Below are 19,403 nucleotides of genomic sequence, written 5' to 3' on the forward strand. Positions count from 1 at the left end.
CCCCATGAAACGTCAGCCCTTAGAAATGCCTGCCCACCCTCTCCCTAAGATGACTCACTCAGGGCCCCCCCTCTCTCAAGCTTAGGCAAGGGGATGACTGGCTCCTCAGGGTCCACAACAGAGCCCAGCTCAGGACCTGACACACAACACATATAGGACCATTTGCTGCCAAGCCCCAGGTTCCCTTCCCCCGACAGGAAAACCTGGGTATTGTGTAAACTGGAGTTCTTGAACCCGTTCCATAGGTGATGGGGAAGGCTGGAGGCCACAATCTCAGTTACAGCCACATAAGAGGAAGAAGTGCTTGTCCTCAAAGAGGAAGAGACACCCAGGTTATGAAAAGGTGAATGCCCAGGCATGAAGGATAGAGCCACAAAAGAGATTCTGAGCAGAGAACCCCTGGCTACCTGTCCTTTTAAGTTTCTAAACCTTGGGGCTCCACCAGCCTTGAGGGTAGCTGGTTCACCTCACCATGCTAGTTGTGAACTGCTGGGCACAGTGGCACATGCCTGTCTCAGCTCAGCAGGCTGAGACAGGAGGATTGAGAGTTCAAAGCCAGCCTCAGCAACTCAGTGAGACCCTGTCTCTAAATAAAATACAAAATAGGGCTGGGGATGTGGCTCAGTGGTTGGATGCCCCTGATTTCAATCCCCGGTATCAAAAAAAAAAGAAGAAAAAAAAATCCTGAGAACCCCCCAATAAGGGCATACAGGAACAAAGTATGTGTGAACAGGTGAACAGGGTGGGGAGTTTATGACTCCAAAGCAGCTGGCAGATGATCCAACAGCCTGGTCATCCTCCAGTCCATACAGTAGGCCAGGAACACTCCTTCTCCCAGTACATCAAGAAAGAGTCCTAAAGAGCCTGATGCCCACCTATGCCCTTTCCAGGGCAGTTTTATTGGTGCCATTTGTAAAAGGTCTTCCCATCAGCCCCCAAGTGTTTGCTTTCCCTTTCCAAGAAGGTGACTGATTCTGGCCCTGGCCCCAAAGACAACAGCAGACCTTGATCTGATGCTGCTACAAAACCCAAATGACACTCTGGGTAAGGGTCCAAGGGCAAGTCTGTGCCTAGCTCTGGGGAGCAGGAGAAAGAGAAGAGAGCTGGGTCTGTGTGGGGACACCGGGCAGAGCCCTGGCTGGCTGAAGATGTGTGGGCAAGGTGAGCCGGCCCCATGGGCACCCCAGCTCCAGAGCCCACTAGTGTGGCTGAAGCCCAGGTAGGGGCGGTAAAATCAAAAATCCTGAGAAAGAAGCCCTTAGGCCAAAAAAGTATGTGGAGCAGGCCAGGGCAGGGGCCAAGGAAGATTTCCGAGGGGGCAGTGTGTGAGTGTGGATGTGTGTGTGCACTCATGCACATGTGCGCAGACAGCCCAGGGCCACAGACACTATGTGCAAGGGGGGCTTTGGTGAGTGTGCAGCTATGCCCCCCACCCTTTGGAGCTCTGTAGGCCTGAGCCCTCAGCCTCCCAAGGCTAAGGGAACACACCTAGGGATGGAAAGTTTGGGAAGGAACTTGGCTGGAAGTGGTTTAGGCCTCAGAACCCACATCCTGTAGGAGAGGCTGTCAAGGGGCCTGCTGTCCCGCTGCAGTCCTTAGAGCTGCTGGAATGACAGTCTTATAGGGGCAGAGATGGTCATCTTCTCAGGGGGAAAGATGGTCCGGAGACTCGGAGGAGGTGGGATCAGTCCTGCCTGATCCAAGATCAAGAGGCCTCCGTTGGGCGTCGTCCCCCCTCCTCTTCCATCAGCAACAAGCGGCGCCGGCCAGCCTCGTAGTCAGCCTCGTCCACACTGACCAGCAGGCGGACAGCCTCCCGGCCCACGGCCTCACGCAGGGCCTCAGTCAGGAACACGCCCCGCAGGGCCTGTAGCAGGGCACCACTCAGATAGTCACCCCAGAAGGCGTCCAGATAGGAGAGCTCTGAGAACTTGATGTCACACACCACAGAGCCCAGGTCCCTTGAGCGCAGCACTGCAGTGGCCTGCCCAAACACGTCCAGCTGTCGTGCCAGTGCCTGGGGTCTCCGGGATGCCACGCCCTGCTCCAAGGCAGGCCCATGCTCACAGTACTCTGCTCGAACCCGGAGCCGTATGTCTGCAGGGGAAGGAGGGATCTGTCAGTGAGTGCCCACTGCCTGCCACCCTGGCACCCTTCTTCCCCTCCCTTCAGCCTCTTCCAGCAGGCCCTCTGCCCTGCCCTCTTCCAGAAGTTATAACCAAAATCACTTTGCTCCTTCCCAGATATAGGGTCCTTGCTACTCCCCAACCACCAGCGTTCTCCAGCTGAGCCCTGCCTCTCCCCAAGCCAGGGGTGCTCTCTCCCCAGAGCTCCCCAGGGCCCCCTCCCCCAATTCCTGCAGTCTTTACTCAAACATCTTTTTCCAGTGAGGCTCGCCTGACTGGCCTGTTACACCCCACCCACTGCCCCACCTCCCCAGGCACTGCCCCACCCAGCTCTTTTTCCCCAGGGTGTTTATCACCTTCTAACTTACTCCACAGGCCACTACTGAGCCATCAGCCTTCTCCCCTAATGGGAGCTCCCTGAAGGAAGGGATCTGTTGTCTGTTTTGTTCACTGGTATATCCTTGTGGCACACAGTAGGCAACTGGTGTGAGTTGGTGAAGGAACCGATGCATGAACTAACAGACTTGCCTTCAGGCAACCGCCTTGCACCACTCCTCAGAGAGAGAGTCCCAGGCTGCCCACACCTGCATCCTCTCAGCAGCTCCAGCAGGCGAGGAGCCTGAGCAGGCCTAGTGGGAGGTAGGCACTCTGGTCACAGAGGCCAAGATGGTGGTAGGCCTGGAGCTGCTGGGGGCTGCTGTGCCACCAAAGAGGAGACCAAAGCCCACACAGGGCCAAGGATACAGAGGAAGATTCCAGAGTTTGTCATATGGTCAAAGAAGGATCATCAGGCACACTACACCTAGGTTTTCAGTTACAATCAATTCCCCACCACACACTTTTTTTTGGTGGTGCTGGGGATGGAACCCAGGGCCTCACACATGCTAAGTTAACGCTCTGCCACTGAGCTACATCCCCAGCCCTTTTATTTGTTTTTTATTTTGACAGGGTCTCATTAAGTTGGCAAAGCTGGCCTCAAACTGGTGTTGGCAATCCCTCCACCTCAATCTCCAGAGTAGCTGAGTAGCTGGTATCACCAGGCCCCACACCCAGGCACTATCAATTCTCTTTTTTGCTTAAACCAGTTTCAGTTGGACTTCTGTCATTTACAAATCTACCTTCATCCGCCCACATGAGGTGATAGGAAATGAGACATGGGACTTCTGAAGCTATCCCTACAAGCAAAAACTTGTGCATATCACCTCTCATGGACATCTGAATCTCCACCTGTGAAGTGGGACTGGTAAACACTGCCAACCCTATACACACCCAGCACAGGGTTACTCCAGGACCAGCTGCATGCTGAAACAGCAGAGGCAGCAAACACTCAAGAGTGCTATCTGCTGGCACTACTCCCAGGGCCTGAATCATAAGATTAATCCACAAAGGGATTGACCACCCTTTGAGCACCCCAATTTACAGATGAGGAAATGGAGGCCAAGAGAAATGAAGTGACTTGTCCAAGGTCACACTGCCAGGCAATCACAGTGTTTAACAAATAGCATTGAACCTCCTCTGCCCAGGGAGCAGGCTGCTAAGTTGAAGGATCTGATTCCAACCCAGGACCTTTAGGTGCTGCTGTGTGAACTGGGACAGTCACAACCTCTCAAACCAGGACATAATCTCTTGCTGTGGAGAGCTGTTAAGAGAATTAAAAAGACAGCAACAGACAGAAAGAATAAGCTAGTAACATGCCTGGTGCCCAATGGGTGCTCTAACAATGACAGTTGCCTACTGCTATGCCATGCGAAGTGTCTGACATCTGGGAATACAGCAGTTAGCCCTGCAAGGCAAGGGCTACTGCCAGCCCATGGAACAGATAAGGAAAGCAAAGCTCTGGGAAAGTAAGTCTCCTGCCATGGGCCCCCTTCACCTTTCACACAAGTGTCAGCAGATAGCAGAAGAGCAGAAAGCAGGTCCCCTGCACACCAAGACAACTTCTCACCCCACCCATTTCCTCCTCCCACCCCAAACCCCTTCCTCTTTCTGCCTCCAGGGGATCTCCATCCTCTCCACTCAAGGCCCAGAGAAGCTTCCCCTGCCCCAATCCCCAGGTCCTCCCATGGCCTTTAGCCCATCCCCCTCTACCCTGAGGACCAGATAAACCCCCAGGGATTCACTCTTGACTCTGTAAATGCCTGGCTATGCCCTCAATGTGGATGAGATCAGGGGGTTTCTAGGAACAGCACCTGCCCAAGGCCACACAGGGCAGGGCAGCAGCAGAGGCAGAGCCAGCTAGCAGAGTCGCACAGACCTGGAGGAGAGTCCCAGCTCTGCCACTCTCTAGCTCTGGGGCCTTGGGTATGTGACCTCACCTCTCTGAGCCTCAGTTTCCTCATCTGAAAAACATAAACAAACAAGAGGTCCCTGCTGCACTGTGGAGTCACGAGGATTAAATGAGGCAACTCACCAGTGACTTGTCCCGTGACACAGGAATGCCCCAAAAACAGGAACTACAATTTCGACACCCACCTCTGTGGCCCCATGGCCCCTGCCCACACCCTCACCTCCCTTGCCTAGGTCCCTAAGCCCACTTCACCCTTCATCAACTCCCTCACTGCTACGTTCTCCCATACCCTACCCTCCAGCCACAGCAAAGCACTCCCAGCATAGCCTCACTTCCTCACAGAGCGGCCTGTCCCACCTCCTCTCCCCCCAACACCTCCACTCACTCACCAAGGCTAGTTTTCAGGGACCCCCTTTATCCTGCCCAGCTGATCAACTCCCAGCTCACCCTGCTCAGCCAGAATGTTAATGGCCCCATGTGGAAATCTATTCATGCAGAGTGCCTGCCACATGGGGAACAGAGGACAAGGCAAGGGTAGGCTCATGAGTTCTCACTCAAAAGGTATTTACTGAGTACCATACACACAAGGGTAACATGAGGACCCTGCTGCAAGTGGGACAGAGAGATGTGCTATTCGCAGGTGGGGATCACTCTCCAATGCCAGGCCCTGCCGCTGGCTTTTCCCTACCTTAGCCCACCGAATCATCTGGGCACTTTAAACATCCCTTTTTACACATTAAGAAATCCTTCATCAGAACACAGTCCGATCTCTGATGTGGAAAACAGAACAACGGTACAACGAGGGAACAGACAGAAGCTCCCCTGGTAGGAAACAATGCTTTCCGGAGTGGCCACTCCACCCCAGCTTAGCCCTGAATCATGTGCTTTACATACAGCCTTTCCTCGACTCCGTACCAACACAACAACAGATGCCACCTCCATGATGTCTACTATGGGCTGCACATCCTCTCACCCTTTGGCTCATACCCCAACCTTATGAGGTGATGCTATTGTTATTTTCTTTTTGCAGCTAGGGATACTGAGGCATAGAGGTTGAGTCAGCTGCCTAAGGCCAGAATTCCATCCAAGGGATGTGGCTCTAGAGCCCAAGTTCTTAACTACCCCATCCTGTTCACGGCCTCTCATGCATAATTAAAAGACATCCTAGGGCTGGGTTATAGCTCAGTGGCAGAGCACTTGCCTACCAAGTGTGAGGCACTGGGTTCAATCCTCAGCACCACATGAATAAATTAATTAGTTAAAAAAATAAAATATTGTGTCCATCTACAACTAAAAAAAAAAAAAAAAGACATCCTGAGGATCAAGGAAAGAATGATATAGAATGAGTCAAATTTAGGCAGGATCATTGTTCCTCTGAAGAAAATGACACCTGAGGGGTTGGGGCTGGGGCTCAGCAGTAGAGCACTCGTCTAGCACGTGTGAGGCTCTGGGTTCGATCCTCAGCACCACATATGAATTAATACATAAAATAAAGGTATTTAGAAGGATGTAAGCGTAACATATATAAAAAAAAAAGAAAGAAAATGACACCTGAAGTAAAACTTTATAAGGCGTTTGGCCAGGAAAAAAGGAAAGAATGGCCTTCTTAGACGGAAGAGAGAGGCATGTACAAATCCGGGGAGGAAAATTCACTTGGGAGGCCCACAGGCCGAGGGGCTGGCCTGGCCAGACATGGTAGAAGAGCACAGGTAGCAGACTCAGAGGTCTGGTCTCTCTCACCAGCGGAACACCATGTTTCTGGAGCCTCTGGAAATGACCACACCTCTCTGTACTTCAGTGGTCTCCTTCCTAAAACAAGGCTCACCCCACCACCTGTCCTCATGGGGCTACGTGGGAATGACACAGCTGCAAAGTACAGCACTGAGTTCAGGTCTGGATGAAGGAAGGACGGCACGACCCGACATGGACACCACTCCAACCACTCTGTAGAAGTGGCAGTTGACAGCAACAGGGCCAGAGCCTCTGATGACTGTCCAGGATGGAAGCAATGGATGTGGAAAAATGTCGATGGACTGGTCTAGGTGTGGCAGTGAGGGGTGAGGCAGGATGAGCATCCATGTGACCTGGGCTGGGGGCTGGCTGGACTATTTCCAAGTTGGCAGCAGTGGGAAATGCTCCTGCCCCAGTAGGTCTAGGGGGATCTGCCTTCCTAGAGTGGAGAGTTGCTCCCGCTTTCCGTACCCAGGTGGTCCCCTGCACCTTCTTGGCCCCACTTGGCTCTAGGATCTCTCTTCTGGAGCAGAATGGGAGGCAGAAATGGGAGGGGTTTCACAATGGGGCACCAGAGCGATCAAGGGAGCACATCCTGGGATAGGTGTTTGAGAACTCCAAAATGACCTTACTTGGGTCCTTTCTCTCAGAGTTCCTAGGGGGGGTGGGATGGGAACAAAAAGGACCTGTATTCCCACGGCACTGGTACAGAGGCAACTAGCATCCTTCCAAGCAAATCACCTTCCACCACCTCTGTGCCACCACATGAGGGCCAGCACCACGTGCTTCTGAACAGTGGGACCCCTCCCCACCCTCCTGGCTCCACAGCTGCCTCACTCTGGCTTCTTCCAGAAAAACAGAATCAAACATAAAGTTCTTCTCTACTGAACTAATGAACTGAGGCAATAAGAAGCTGCTGGCCACTTCAAAGATAGAGAAGCAGCCACTGCCTGCTTCCTAACAGAAGAACATACCAACACCTAAAAATAAGTCTGGGAATTAAAACATCAAACCAGAGCAAGCCTCTCAGACCCAACTGCCTACGCCCAGGTCAGTGCACAGGGTCAAATCAGCCCTACCTCAGGATCCACCCAACCAAATCCAGTCTCAGGAAATACTGCAAGACAAATACTCTCAACAAATGATGCAAGAGGGCAAAGAGGAATAGCAGGGGATCCTAGAGATTTGGAGAGACTTCACAGAACCCACATTTATGAGCCAAGTGGAAATTTGAGCACTACTGAGATGTGTGACAGGAAGGAATTATCATTACTGATTTTTTTGGAGTGATAATGTTTTAAGGAATTGTTCTCTTTTATAGATACAGAGCAAAACATCTGCCCATAAAATAAAAAGACAGCTGGAATTGACTCCAAAACAACATGGCTCCTGAGACATCAGCCACAGCTAACAACTGCCAAAGCTTGGTGACAAGGTCCTGGGAGTTGTTTTACCAGTTGATTTGCTTTGGAATATTTTCCACAAAAATTCTGGGAGTGGGGGCAAGCAAAGCTGATCCTGCCATTCAAATTCTATAACTGCTTTCCATAATTCAAAAAAAAAAAGAAAAAGAAAGAAAGAAAAAATGCAAAGACTTCAAGATCTGCCCTGTTCCTTTTCCTGTCCCCATCTTCCAAAAGTCTCCCCTTGGCTCCAGTCCCAGTCTTGCCAGCTTCCTTGCTACCCCTTGACTGCCACGGGCACACTTCTATTCGGGTCTCTGTTCCTACTGTCCTCACCATCAGGAACACTTCCTGCCATCTAACTTGGGTTTCTCCTGCCGGAACACATCTCAGTGAAGGCACAGGACTCCCAGCGCTGCTGTGCCTATCACATATTAAGCCCTCCATAAATACATGCAGAATAAACAAATTAATAAATCCTAGTTTCAGCCTAGCTATGCCCCTGCCACTCAGACTAGTGACTTCCTTTCTCTTGGCCTGTTTCCTTCTTTGCAAAAGGGATGCAGCTCCCTCAGTGCTTGAGAATTCAAGGTCAGGCAGGCAACAAGCAAAGCACAGTAGATGGGTCTGAGAGGCATGGAAGATAGAGTTCCTATTATCCAAGCCTAGGATCCCCAAATTTCCTTCTCATACTCTCAGACATTTAGAAGTTTAGTCTAGTTCTATTCCTCAGTAGAAGCAGTTCACTGCCGCCAATCCCCACAAGTGTCACAGATTTGGAGGAACAAGAATGGCAAACCTCTTCTTCAATCAGGTCAGGAGGGGCTTCCTTCCACCTGTAGCACTGGGCCTTGTGGCCTCATTAAAGGTAAGGCATCCCATCTTTTCAGAGGGGAATCTGGGGCCCACATGGGGACAGCCTTACTCCAACCCCACCCTGCCTGGTGAGTCAGCAATCAGCCCTGCATGCCCATCCCTGGCAATATCCAACCACACCCTGGTTTAATATCCTCCTGGCCTCAGGAAAGAGACCTGAAGCCTGGCCTGGCCTGCTCTTGTACTCCCCAAGACAGTGACTCCCTCACCTACCCAGCCAGCTGGGTTGCTCTCTCTGGTAATTACTACCTGACTTGGAGGAGAGTCAACACCAGGCAGTCACCCCCGGAAGCCAGGAACTGTGTGAGGATGCAGGGCTGGCTCTGCTGCTGTTTATGCCTGCATCTAGCCAGGTAATCTGCAGCCACCTGCCAGGAAGGCCACATGGGCACTAAGAGGAGCCAGCATGTGTCTTTCGTGGGCTGCAGTCAGCTCTGCAGATGGCAGGAGGAAGGACCCTCAAGGTAAGATCCCTTGTGCATGAACAGCTGCCCCATATCTCCATGTCTACTTCCACCTGACCCAGCCCTGGCTTGAGCAGGCCACCAGCTTCTCCTGAGTTTCCGGATTTCCAGTATCCACATCAGCCTCCTCACCCTAATCCTTTCTCTGGTGCACTGGCTGCTTCCTCTGCCCTCACCCTGCTGTGAGGTTGCCAGGGGCTCCCTCCTGGCATCATCTGGTCCCAGCCCCTGCACAGGGGTGCTCTGTCAGGCCCAACAGCATGTATGGCTCTTTGTCCCCTCCCTGGCTTTTCAATTCCTCAGAGCACTTACCACCAGCTGTCATTACATGATATGCTGATATATTTGCAAGTTATCTGTCTGGCCCATTATCATGTAAAAAACTCCTAAAAGCTAGAAACTTCTCCACCTCTATGCCTAGACCAGTGCTTGGCATAGAGATTATGCTCAATAATAAAAACCATGTGAGGTTGGGGATGTGGCTCAAGTGGTAGCGTGCTCATCTGGCATGCGTGGGGCACAAAGTTAGATCCTCAGCACCACATAAAGATAAAGATATTGTGTCCACCTAAAAAAAACTAAAAAATAAATATATTAAAAAAAAAAAAAACAGGTGAAGGAGTTAGCAAATGAACATGTCTGGGGCTCCCACCAACGCCAGAATACCAGAGCCTCACCTACCTCCTATCCACTGCTCCTATCACAAATATTTTTTTTTTTAACAAATATTTCTTTTTTTTTTAGATGTTCACAGACCTTTATTTTATTCACTTATTTATATGAATGCTAAGATTTGAACCCAGTGCCTCACATGTCAGGTAAGTACTGTAGCACTGAGCTCCAGCCCCAATCCCAGAATCTTTTCTCCTGGACTCACCCTGTCTACATCCTGCTGTGGACACTTGGTACTTTGGGGTCACTGCCAGGAATGCCCTTCTCAGCTCCTCTCTTCCAGCATCCTTTACCTCGTCCTGCAGGTGGTACCTCCCCAAGGCTGGTCAGAAGGATCCCCTGCACACCCTAGCATCCCTGTACTCACACTATTATGGTACCTGTCACCATCAGCCTAGCTGCCATATCCCTCATCTGTCTCCCCTGCAGCCTGGGAACACAGCTTGTGTGATCTGATCCCCTGTTTTCCCTGGACTTGTCCAACTAAGAGAAGGGAGTCCCACAAAGAAGGGTAGGGATGGTCCATGGCTACCTCTTCTCCACAGGACCAGGTAAACTTCTCATGAGCAAGTCATCAGAGTCTCCCCAGCAGCACCCCTCCCTGACATCTCATTCACCTGTTATCTATAGTAGGCCCTATGTCCAAAATATTACCTTGATTCCTTGGCCTACCCCTTCTCACCCTCTCCAACCTGACTACCCCAGGCAAACCTCTGCCCTCCTCCCTAACAGGCTGCAGACCCTGTTCACTCATTTTCTAGCTTCCACGTTACTTGATGCACTAAACAGGCACTCAAGAGAGCATGTTCTAGAAGCCCAGCTGTAAGCCCTGTGCACTATAACTCCCTCACTGAATTTCTGGATGAAGTTAAGAGTAACTTGAAAAAAGGCATCAGGTCACATTACTCTCTTGCTTAAAACCTTTTGACAACCCTAGAAGCAAAGACAAAAATCTACACTCCACTCTGCCCTGTGGCCTGCTAGTTCTTCCACCTGTTCCTTTCTCTTCATGGCACCTATCATCCTCTAAAGTGATTCTCAGTTCCACAGGTTTGTCACCTGACTATAGGATCAACAGCACAAGGGCAGGACTGCCCTACTGCATTACTGTCCGAAGCCCAGCAACAGCAACACTAAGAGCAACTTCACCAGCACGTGCCTTGGGCCAAGCACTATTCCAAGCAGATTATTCAGTTAGCTCATCTTGTCTCATAATTCCAATCAGGATTCTTATTAGCCTTGCTTTATTACAGATGTGCAACCAGGCCCCAAGAGATTCAGGCACCTATCCAGGGTCAGACAGCTTGTTTAAGTGTTAAGGCTAGTTTGTGACTCAGGCAGCCTGAACTGGGGTCCTAGTTTTACTATCTCTGCAATATACACCACTGTACAAGATGACTGTCAAAAAAGTAATCCCTATAGGTGTTTGCTGAATAAACAAATGAAACTGGGGCAGAGGGTTGTCATGGAAGGTTTCCTGGAGGAGGTGGCATGTGATTTGATCTCAACTGCAGGCAGGATATAGAAGAGCAAGATGGCAACAGAAAAAGCAAAAATTACACTGCTGAATGGTAGCTGAGCTGCTGCCCATCTGCCAGGTATGTCATGCTCCAGACAAACGCCTGTCTGTCCTACCCTCCAACCCCACAGCCTGCTCTGGGCACTGTACATGCATTCCCAAGACTCATGGACACATACCACAGGTCACTTTGCCTTCTGACGTAGACCTGGCTGGCTCCTGCTGCTGCTGGGGGGTGGCTGGACACCCTCTCCTCCGCCGCCTGGCACCACCACTAGGCCGGCCCCGACTCCGACGCTGCCGCTTGGTTGGAGGGGAGCCTGAGGACAGACAGAGGGAACAACTGCTGAGGGCCAGGATGACAGGCAGGATGCCAAGGTGGGTGCCCAGGAGGAGCGCTAGGTCACTGTGGGTAGTACGAGCTCCTGAAGAGCCCCTCTAGAAGTGGCCCTGTCTACAAGATAGAGGTACCACCTATCATCACCTGGAAGGCAGACACCCTTCCACCTAGCAACTCCCCACCACCTAGCAAGCCCTGCCAGGTCTGACCCCAGAGAAGCCCTAGTGCACTCACACCAGGGAACAGACATGACAATGGACACTGGGCATCATTTCACAATCACAGAAGCCTGAAAACAACACTAGGGTCTAACGAGAAAAGGAATGGCTTCTAGGATAGATTGTTGAGGGAATAAAGCAAGGTGCAAAATAAATGTACAATTTTGCATAAAAAAGTAGAAGAAATAAGCTGGGCAGGCTCACACCTGTAATCCCAGTGACTTGGAGGCTGAGGCAGAAGGAGGTTTGAGGACAGCCTGGGCAACTTGCAAGACCCTGTCTTAAAATAAAATTTAAAAAACGCTTAAAATAAAAAATTTTAATTAAAATACAATTTAAAAGGTAGCCAGATGTGGTGGCACACGCCTGCAATCCCAGCAACTCAGGAGGATCTTAAGTTCAAGGCCAGCCTCAGCAACTTAGGGAGGCTCTGTCTCAAAAAATAAAAAGGCCTGGGGGATGTAATTCAGTGGTAAAATACCCCTGGATTAAATCCCCAGTACCCATCCCCCCACAGAAAAAAAAAAGGAAATAAAAATATATATGTTATATATATATATATCTTTGCAAGATAAAGCACTGGAAAACACATTGGAAATAAATCAAATTGGCTATAAACTACTTATGGGAGGCAAGGATATGACTTTGTTTCTGAAATATTTAGAATTGAACTCAAGGTACTCTGACTTTTTCTTTTTTTTGGGGGGGGGGGTAGTGCTAGGGATTGAACCCAGGGCCTTGTGCATAAGAGGCTCTACCAACTGAGCTATAGCCCCAGCCCCTCCTATTTAAATATGGAAGCTGGCTGAACTTATGATCCTTCTGCTTCAGCCTCCTGAGTAGCTGAGAATGCAGGTGTGCATCACCATGCCCACTCTATTTTATTTTCTGTGGTAGGCAAGAGCTCTAAAAACCAGCTATATTCTCAGTCCTTTTTTAAATTTTTAAAGAGGATCAAATTGTCCAGGCTGGCCTCAGATTTTCAATCGTCCTGCTTCAGCATCTGGGGTTGCTGGGATTACAGGTGGGCACCATCCATCTGGCTAAAAATGATACTTCTAATGATACTTTTTAAAAACATACTTTAGTTTTTCCTTTCAGCCATGTAACTATCTTACACACTCAAAAGTTAAAAAGAAACAAATTATAAAATTATGTCAAATTAATTTTCTTCTGTCTCTCTCAAAGAAATGAACCTAACTGTATACATGATTGGTAACATACGAATACTCAGAGGAAAAATTATTTCAAGAAACTTGGAAGAACTCTCTGTGGAAAATGATCAAAGAACAAAAAGAATCACAAACAAATCTCCACCCCCTAGTACTGTGGATCAAACCTAGGGGTGCGTTATCTCTGAGCTTTACATATATCCCCACATCTTTTTATTTTGAAACAGGTCTCACTAAATTGCTTAGGGCCTCGTGAAATTGCTGAGGCTGACCTCAAACTTTTGCAATCCTCCTGCCTCAGTCTCCCAAGTTGCTGAATTATAGGCATTTGCAAACAAATCTTACATTTCATTCAGGAAATAAAGACAGCGGTGATATTGATTTTATAATTTTGATGGTACTTTATTATTGCAAATAAAACAAATACATCTATATCTAAATGTGTTAAAAACCAATATTTCCATATTAAAATTTCCTTATAATGTTAATTTCAAATTGAAAAACATTAGAGGGAACTTTTCTATTTTTTTATTTATTTTTATGATAATAGGGATTGAACCCAGGACTTCATGCTTGCTAGATAAGCATACCACCATAACCTACATCCCCAGCCATTTCTGTTTTTAAGAAAAGGTCTCTCTAAATTGCTCAGGTGGACCTCAAACTTAGAATCCTCTTGCCTCGGCCTCCCAAGAAGTGCATACCTATAACAGGCTGAAGCAGAAGGATTACAAGTTTGAAGACAACTTGGCAACTTAATGAGACCCTGTCTTAAAATTTTAAAAAGGCTGGAGAAGTAGCTCAGGGGCAGAGCGCTTGCTTAGCCCCTTACCACACATACGAAAAGACACCAGGCTCTTTGAAAATCAGCTGATTCTAGGGCCAGGGAAAGGAACATTCAAGGTAAGCCTAGGACATCTTGCAGTGTCACAAGGCTGGAAACATTCAAAGAATGATGGAGACATGGCAAAAGAGGGTAGCCAATTTGAACCTTGGGAAGAATGACTAATTGACTATAACAAAGTAAATAAGTGAACGACTCCATACTGATTCTTGAAAAAGAGAGAGAGAGACAGAAGAAAAACACTCTTGAAAGAATCCATTTAATAGAAAGAAAAAAGAATTGAAAATCACCATTTTACAAATACCAACATGAAAATTAGTTTCAGGCAGGGCTCACCCACAAATACTAAACTCATTGGGGAAATAGCATGTGTGCTAAAGTATCATCTCAAATTATTTAACTGTAAAATAAAAGGAAAGAAATATTGATTTACAACAAATAAATACAGAAGCTATCACCTTAACCAAGTGATCAAATTTTCCCCACTCACAAAGGGGGACCAGACCTTACATGCCCCATGGTGTACTCCAATATAAAGGAGATAGCATCAACCATAGAAAATTCATGTCAAAATATAATCCGAATCTAACTAAGCCTCCAGACCTAATTCCCACTTCACAGAAAATGGGGGTTAGAGGAACAATTAAATGATAACATCAAGAAATAATTTGACAAATCAAGAAACAAATATTCTACAAAACAATCAGCCTGGTAGGGTTGACAAGTCAGGAAAGAAAAAGGTGGGCTGAGGATGTGCCTTAGAAACTATTCATGCATGAGGCCCTGGTTTCTTCCCCAGCACCAATTAAAATACTAACTCTGGGCTGGGGATGTCATTCAGTGGTACAAACACTTGTCTAGCATGTGCCAGGCCCTGGGTGCTATTGGGGTACCACCAAAAAGAAAGGTCTGGGTAAAGAATAAGTTTTTATTCAACAGCAAGAAATTAAAAAGCCCTAACAACTGCACATATAACAACTCAATCATGACTGGATCCTGGAAGCTGAGATGATCTTAATGGATTTGGAAATGAACCATTAGGATATCTGAGAATTAGTAATTATTTTCTGAGTTACAATTATGGCCTTCAGGTTAGTATCCTTATTTCGATGCCTGCTGACTTCACAGTAAACCTACTGATGTAATTTACATTCAAAGAATTTTTCAACAAACTCAGAATTATATATCACACAACTTGGGGATGGGGATGTTACCACTAAATCTAAATGATGATGTTCAGAACTAACCTTTAAACTCTTCTGCATGTTTAAAATTTTACATAATAAAAAAAATCAAGAAGGAAAAGTTCAATTGAATCAATAAATTTGGGCATAGCAAGTAAACCAACTGGAAGCACTAAATGTGAACACATCTCAGAATCACATCCAGCTCCAACAGCCAGGTATAGAATGTACCCACAACATGAAACCATTTAAAATGTGAAACAACTCCATGTGTAGCTTCAGAATACAAGCTCCTTCCTATAGCTATAATAAACAGACACACTTCAAAAACAAGGCAGAACCACCCCTCAGGCCACATCCTTGATGGGCCAGGGTTGGGGAGGCTTATCAGGAAGAAAGGGACACTGCCACTGTGCCCACCCAAGAGGGCTCACCTGTGTCCCATTGGCCCTGCTGAGAATCTGAAGAACTGCTTGACTGCCGTCGACGCCGGCAGTTGCCCTCTGTCCTTTTTGAAGAAGAGCTGGAGGTGCCAAAGCTGTAGCGCTCTGGGGACACTGGGGGAAAAGAACAGAAATTAACATTCATAGCCTTCTGTTCTTCCCAGGCCCAGCCCCAATTCCCATCCCTGGAAAAACTCCTGGACCAAAAGTTACCTGAGTATCCCAGAGGTCAGATCCAAACACCCACTCTTTCTCAAACACCTTCTGCTCAGAAGTCATTCAGACACCTTCTGAGACAGAGGACTCATCACCTTCTAAAGCTGCCCAACCTACATCTTCAGCAGCTCCAACTGTCATGCAGCCTTGCGATGGTCTCTTGCCCCCCATCAACTGTCTCTACACCCTGAAGTTCCAAAAAGCAAGCAGAACTATACAGTTCCTCAAATCATCTTTTCTAGAGCCTGACCCTCATAGTTTAAAAAACAAAACAAAAATAACTGTCAATCCTTCCTTAGAGGTGCCTTTCTCCCGGTGATCCCAAACTCACAGGCCCATAATGCCACCCTTCCCAACTCAGCCACTACACCTCTAGTAATCCAACCAAGGGCCCAATAGCCTATTTATGCACATGGCTCCTAGCAGCCTGAAACCCTCCCAGCAACTCACTTGCTTAGAACTGTTCTCCTTTCTTCCCAAGGACCAAAACTCTAAAAAGGGCAAGCCAGGTTTGAGTTCTGGCTACCACACTTTCTAGCTACATTATATACTAGCCCCTTTGGGATGTATATCTTCTCACTTACCTCTCCATCCCTGCTTGGGTGACCTCTCCACTTCTGCCTCTAGCTATTGATGATACCAACCTCTTGCTATCTCAAGGCTTGAATATTTGCCTTTCTCTCTGCCTGAGACTTTCTGCCCTGATAGCTGTGCTTGCTGGAGTGTAGCCTCACTTCATCATCTCAAAAAGATCTTCTCTAGTCACCTAATCTAAGGCAACCTGGCTTCACTGCATGGCACTTCCCACTCTATCCCATTTTCTTGTTTTCATCTATAAATCTATCTGAAAATTCATCACTTGCTTATTTTAGTGTCTGGTTCCCCTACTAAATATATACTTAACAGAATAAATACCTTTGCTCCATCATCTTATATATCCTCTGTGCCCAGCACACAGGATTCAGTTCTAATATGTGGCAAGCTGCTTAACTTTTCTGAACCTATTGTCTTTCCAGTACAGTGGGGTCAGTTGCAGAACTTCCTCTGGGATTACTGGGAGGATATAAGGTGACAGTTAATATGAAGAGCTTACGACTTCACCTGGCTTGCCCTCCACAAACAGTTGTAATAATCATTATTGATGTACCCAAAATTCACAAGCTCACTCCTCCCTCATCTTATTTCTCATTGATACTCTGGGAAGTGAGGGAGTAGAATAGAACATACAGTCTGATGTGGTACTATTCATGTCAGGGCACTAATATGGGCAAGCCCAAGAGGAGCAAGGTCCTTCCCCCACCGGAAGTCTGGCACCTTCCCATTCAACTTTACCTGGCCGGCGCCGCTTGCGCGCCAGGTGCGGAAGCAGGTCCTGTCTGGCCAGCACGCGCAGGAGTTGGCCCAGCAGCCGCAGGTTGCTCTCGTCGCACTGTCCCCGTCGCTCCAGCTCCAGTAGCAGTTCCAGGCCGCTGCGGGCGCGGGCCAGGCCGCCGGCGGCGCCGGGGGCCTCATCCAGCAGAAAGGCCAGGAGCTCCAGTTCGCACTCGGTCAGCTGCCCGCCCACCACCTCGAACATACGGTGAAGGGACAGCATGCCATAGTAGTCCAAGCACTCGTCCTCCTCCCAGCTCGGGGCCAGGGTCGACCCGGACAGCGCCATTCCCGGGGGAGGGATGCGGAACAAGCTCAGAACCAGGGCCTAAAACCCACCGCAGGGAAGACATAGTGGTCAGCGACGCGGCGGCCTGGACTTGACACGGCCAATGCCTGTCTCCCCACCCGCTCCCGAACCGGCCGGACAGGGCCATCTCCAACCATCTTAGCGTCCCCCTCCCAAGAAGTGGTATCTTCCGAGGTACCCTAGTAACAGAGAGAGACGCCAGACCCCGGTGCTCCTCGGATCAGTCGGGCCAGCCAAGCCCAAACGCCCCTCCCCAGATGGTATGTTCCAAAATAGCCTCCCCACCGACCAAAGTAATTAGGCCCAAACAAGCCTCTAGGCCCGTGCCAGGGCACCTTGTCTACTGCACTGGGACTCTGAATAGTAAATATCCGGTTGTGGTCCTGGACTCTATCTAGTGGTACCGTCCAATTAGTCCCACCACGCCACCCAGAAGGTACCGTAGAAAGTGACCCTCTTCACCTACAAGTGGGAGGACCAAGGCAGTCTTCTGCTTCACCCAGGTAAAACTGTCTGACCCGACCCCTCTCCTTTTAAGGGCGGTTCCGCCCTCTCCCCAGCGCCTAAGTGGTTTCGTCTACCCGCCATCAATCGCCCTTAGGCCTTTCTGGATCCTCACCGGATTCCGGCGTCCGATGACTCCAGGGCGACGGCCGCAGCCACTTGTTTTGGATCTTTCTGGCACCTTCTCTATTATTACGCCTGCGTCACCTCGCTCCTCCTCCTTCCCCCAACTCGCGCAGGTGCGACCGCCACGCCCCTTAGGCGCAAGCGCAGAAAGAAACCATCAAGCCCCACCCCTCCTGGGCCACCTGACCCGCCCCCAACCGAAGCTCCCCGACTTGTTTGTGCTGCGCTTGCGCAGGGCGAGAGCCTGGCTGCATCAGGCGCTCGGAGGCAAGGTCTCTACTTCCCGTCCTTGACTTCAGCAACCGAGTCCCTGTAGTCTCACGTCACGACCTGTTGGAACTACTCATATCATGGGCTACAGTCCCATCTTAATCACGGCCCAGACGCCCAAACTACTACGCTCAGCTGCCTGTGGCAAGACTATAATCCAAGTAATGCCCAGGCCTCTTACAAGCGTGACCTGGACACGTCTTCCATTAGATTGTCTCCATTCCTAATGGCAACCACGGACCTACATCTCAACTGTGCTGTCTCATGATCCCGACTGGAAAACTTCCCTCAGCCAGAATCCCCCCTTCATCTATAAATTTCTCCCGCCTTGGAGACCATGGTTCCCAATGTCATGATACCTCTTCAAAATCGCAATAGATCCATCTATCCCTATATGCATCTTCTGAAGGCATCCATCGTAAGTCCCTTCCCAAAACAGTGAGACTGAGTCATGACCAACATATACACCATCCAGGGTAGGAATGGCCCCTCCACTCCTTCCATCTCTGCCCTTCAGGGTCACGGAGTCACTCAGAGTCACTCAGAGGCCCCCTCCTCAACCTGCACCTACAAAGCAGGTTTATGGGGGAAGTTGGAGAAGTTGGCGTGGAGGCTGTGTATCTGCCTTGGGCGTGGTGGCCGCCCCGCCCCCTACTAGGTGACTCAAGGTCAGGGCCAGCTCCTGTCTGAAACAGGTCTCCTGCTCTGACTGGTTCCCACTCCCGAGATCATCTCTTCTTGGGAGGCAGGAAACCTGGGTCCTGCCTGGCACAGGTTCAGTAATGGCTCTGCTTGTGCTGCAGCGATGGCCTACGAAGAATCCCTTTCTCTGGGCCTGTTTCCCCACCTATGAAACAGATGGCAATGGTCCCCTACGGATGCACAGTGAGTGCCCTATAACTATCATTAAAGCAAATCAAGTTAGAGAGGTAAAGAAAAGTAATTTTACAAACTGAAAAGGATCATGTCCATGGTAGCTTATAGTGGGCACCCACGGTGATTCAGGTCCTGTGTTGAGAGCTTTTATGTGTATGATATCACATTCTTTTAACAGTCTTTGGCGTGGATATGATTCAAGCCCATCTTACATATGAGCAAAACTGAGGCCCATAGAGAGGGAAAGTACCTCCTCCAGAGTGTCTCGCTCCAAAGCTGTACCCTCAGAGATGATCATCTTCAGCTATGAAATAACACCATTGTGTCAGTTTCCCCGCTGACCAGTTCACTCTATGGGCCCTCGTTCTCTAAGGGTGATCACTTCTCTCCGCTGAACTTTTTCAAATTGTTAGCAGAAAAGGAGCGGCCACAGAGAACTGCGCAGGCGCTT

At 49.1% G+C, this 19,403-nt stretch overlaps 1 protein-coding gene across 5 annotated transcripts; it reads right to left on the minus strand.

Annotated features, from left to right (window-relative positions):
- Nucleotides 1-868: 868 nt before the first annotated feature.
- On the minus strand, nucleotides 869-19,358 carry Dedd2 (death effector domain containing 2). Of its 5 annotated transcripts, XR_013430757.1 has the most exons (8): nucleotides 19,203-19,358; nucleotides 17,796-17,936; nucleotides 16,828-17,194; nucleotides 15,271-15,393; nucleotides 11,843-11,916; nucleotides 11,258-11,398; nucleotides 4,381-4,465; nucleotides 2,060-2,097 (listed from the first exon to the last, which is right to left on the minus strand). XR_013430757.1 is itself a non-coding variant. In XM_078031984.1 (7 exons), the coding sequence occupies exons 1-6, from the start codon at nucleotides 19,248-19,250 to the stop codon at nucleotides 11,264-11,266; spliced, it is 888 nt and encodes a 295-aa protein (XP_077888110.1). In that variant the 5' UTR covers nucleotides 19,251-19,352; the 3' UTR covers nucleotides 1,958-2,097; nucleotides 11,258-11,263. The 5 variants fall into 5 exon arrangements, 4 of the variants coding, with proteins under 4 accessions (XP_077888109.1, XP_005338219.1, XP_077888110.1 ...); XM_078031984.1 differs by lacking the exon at nucleotides 4,381-4,465 and having other exon boundaries at nucleotides 1,958-2,097; nucleotides 19,203-19,352; XM_078031985.1 differs by lacking the exon at nucleotides 11,843-11,916 and having other exon boundaries at nucleotides 1,960-2,097; nucleotides 19,203-19,344.
- Nucleotides 19,359-19,403: the final 45 nt, after the last annotated feature.

Source organism: Ictidomys tridecemlineatus, chromosome 15, assembly GCF_052094955.1.
Source record: "Ictidomys tridecemlineatus isolate mIctTri1 chromosome 15, mIctTri1.hap1, whole genome shotgun sequence".
Classification (NCBI taxonomy): Eukaryota; Metazoa; Chordata; class Mammalia; order Rodentia; family Sciuridae; genus Ictidomys; species Ictidomys tridecemlineatus.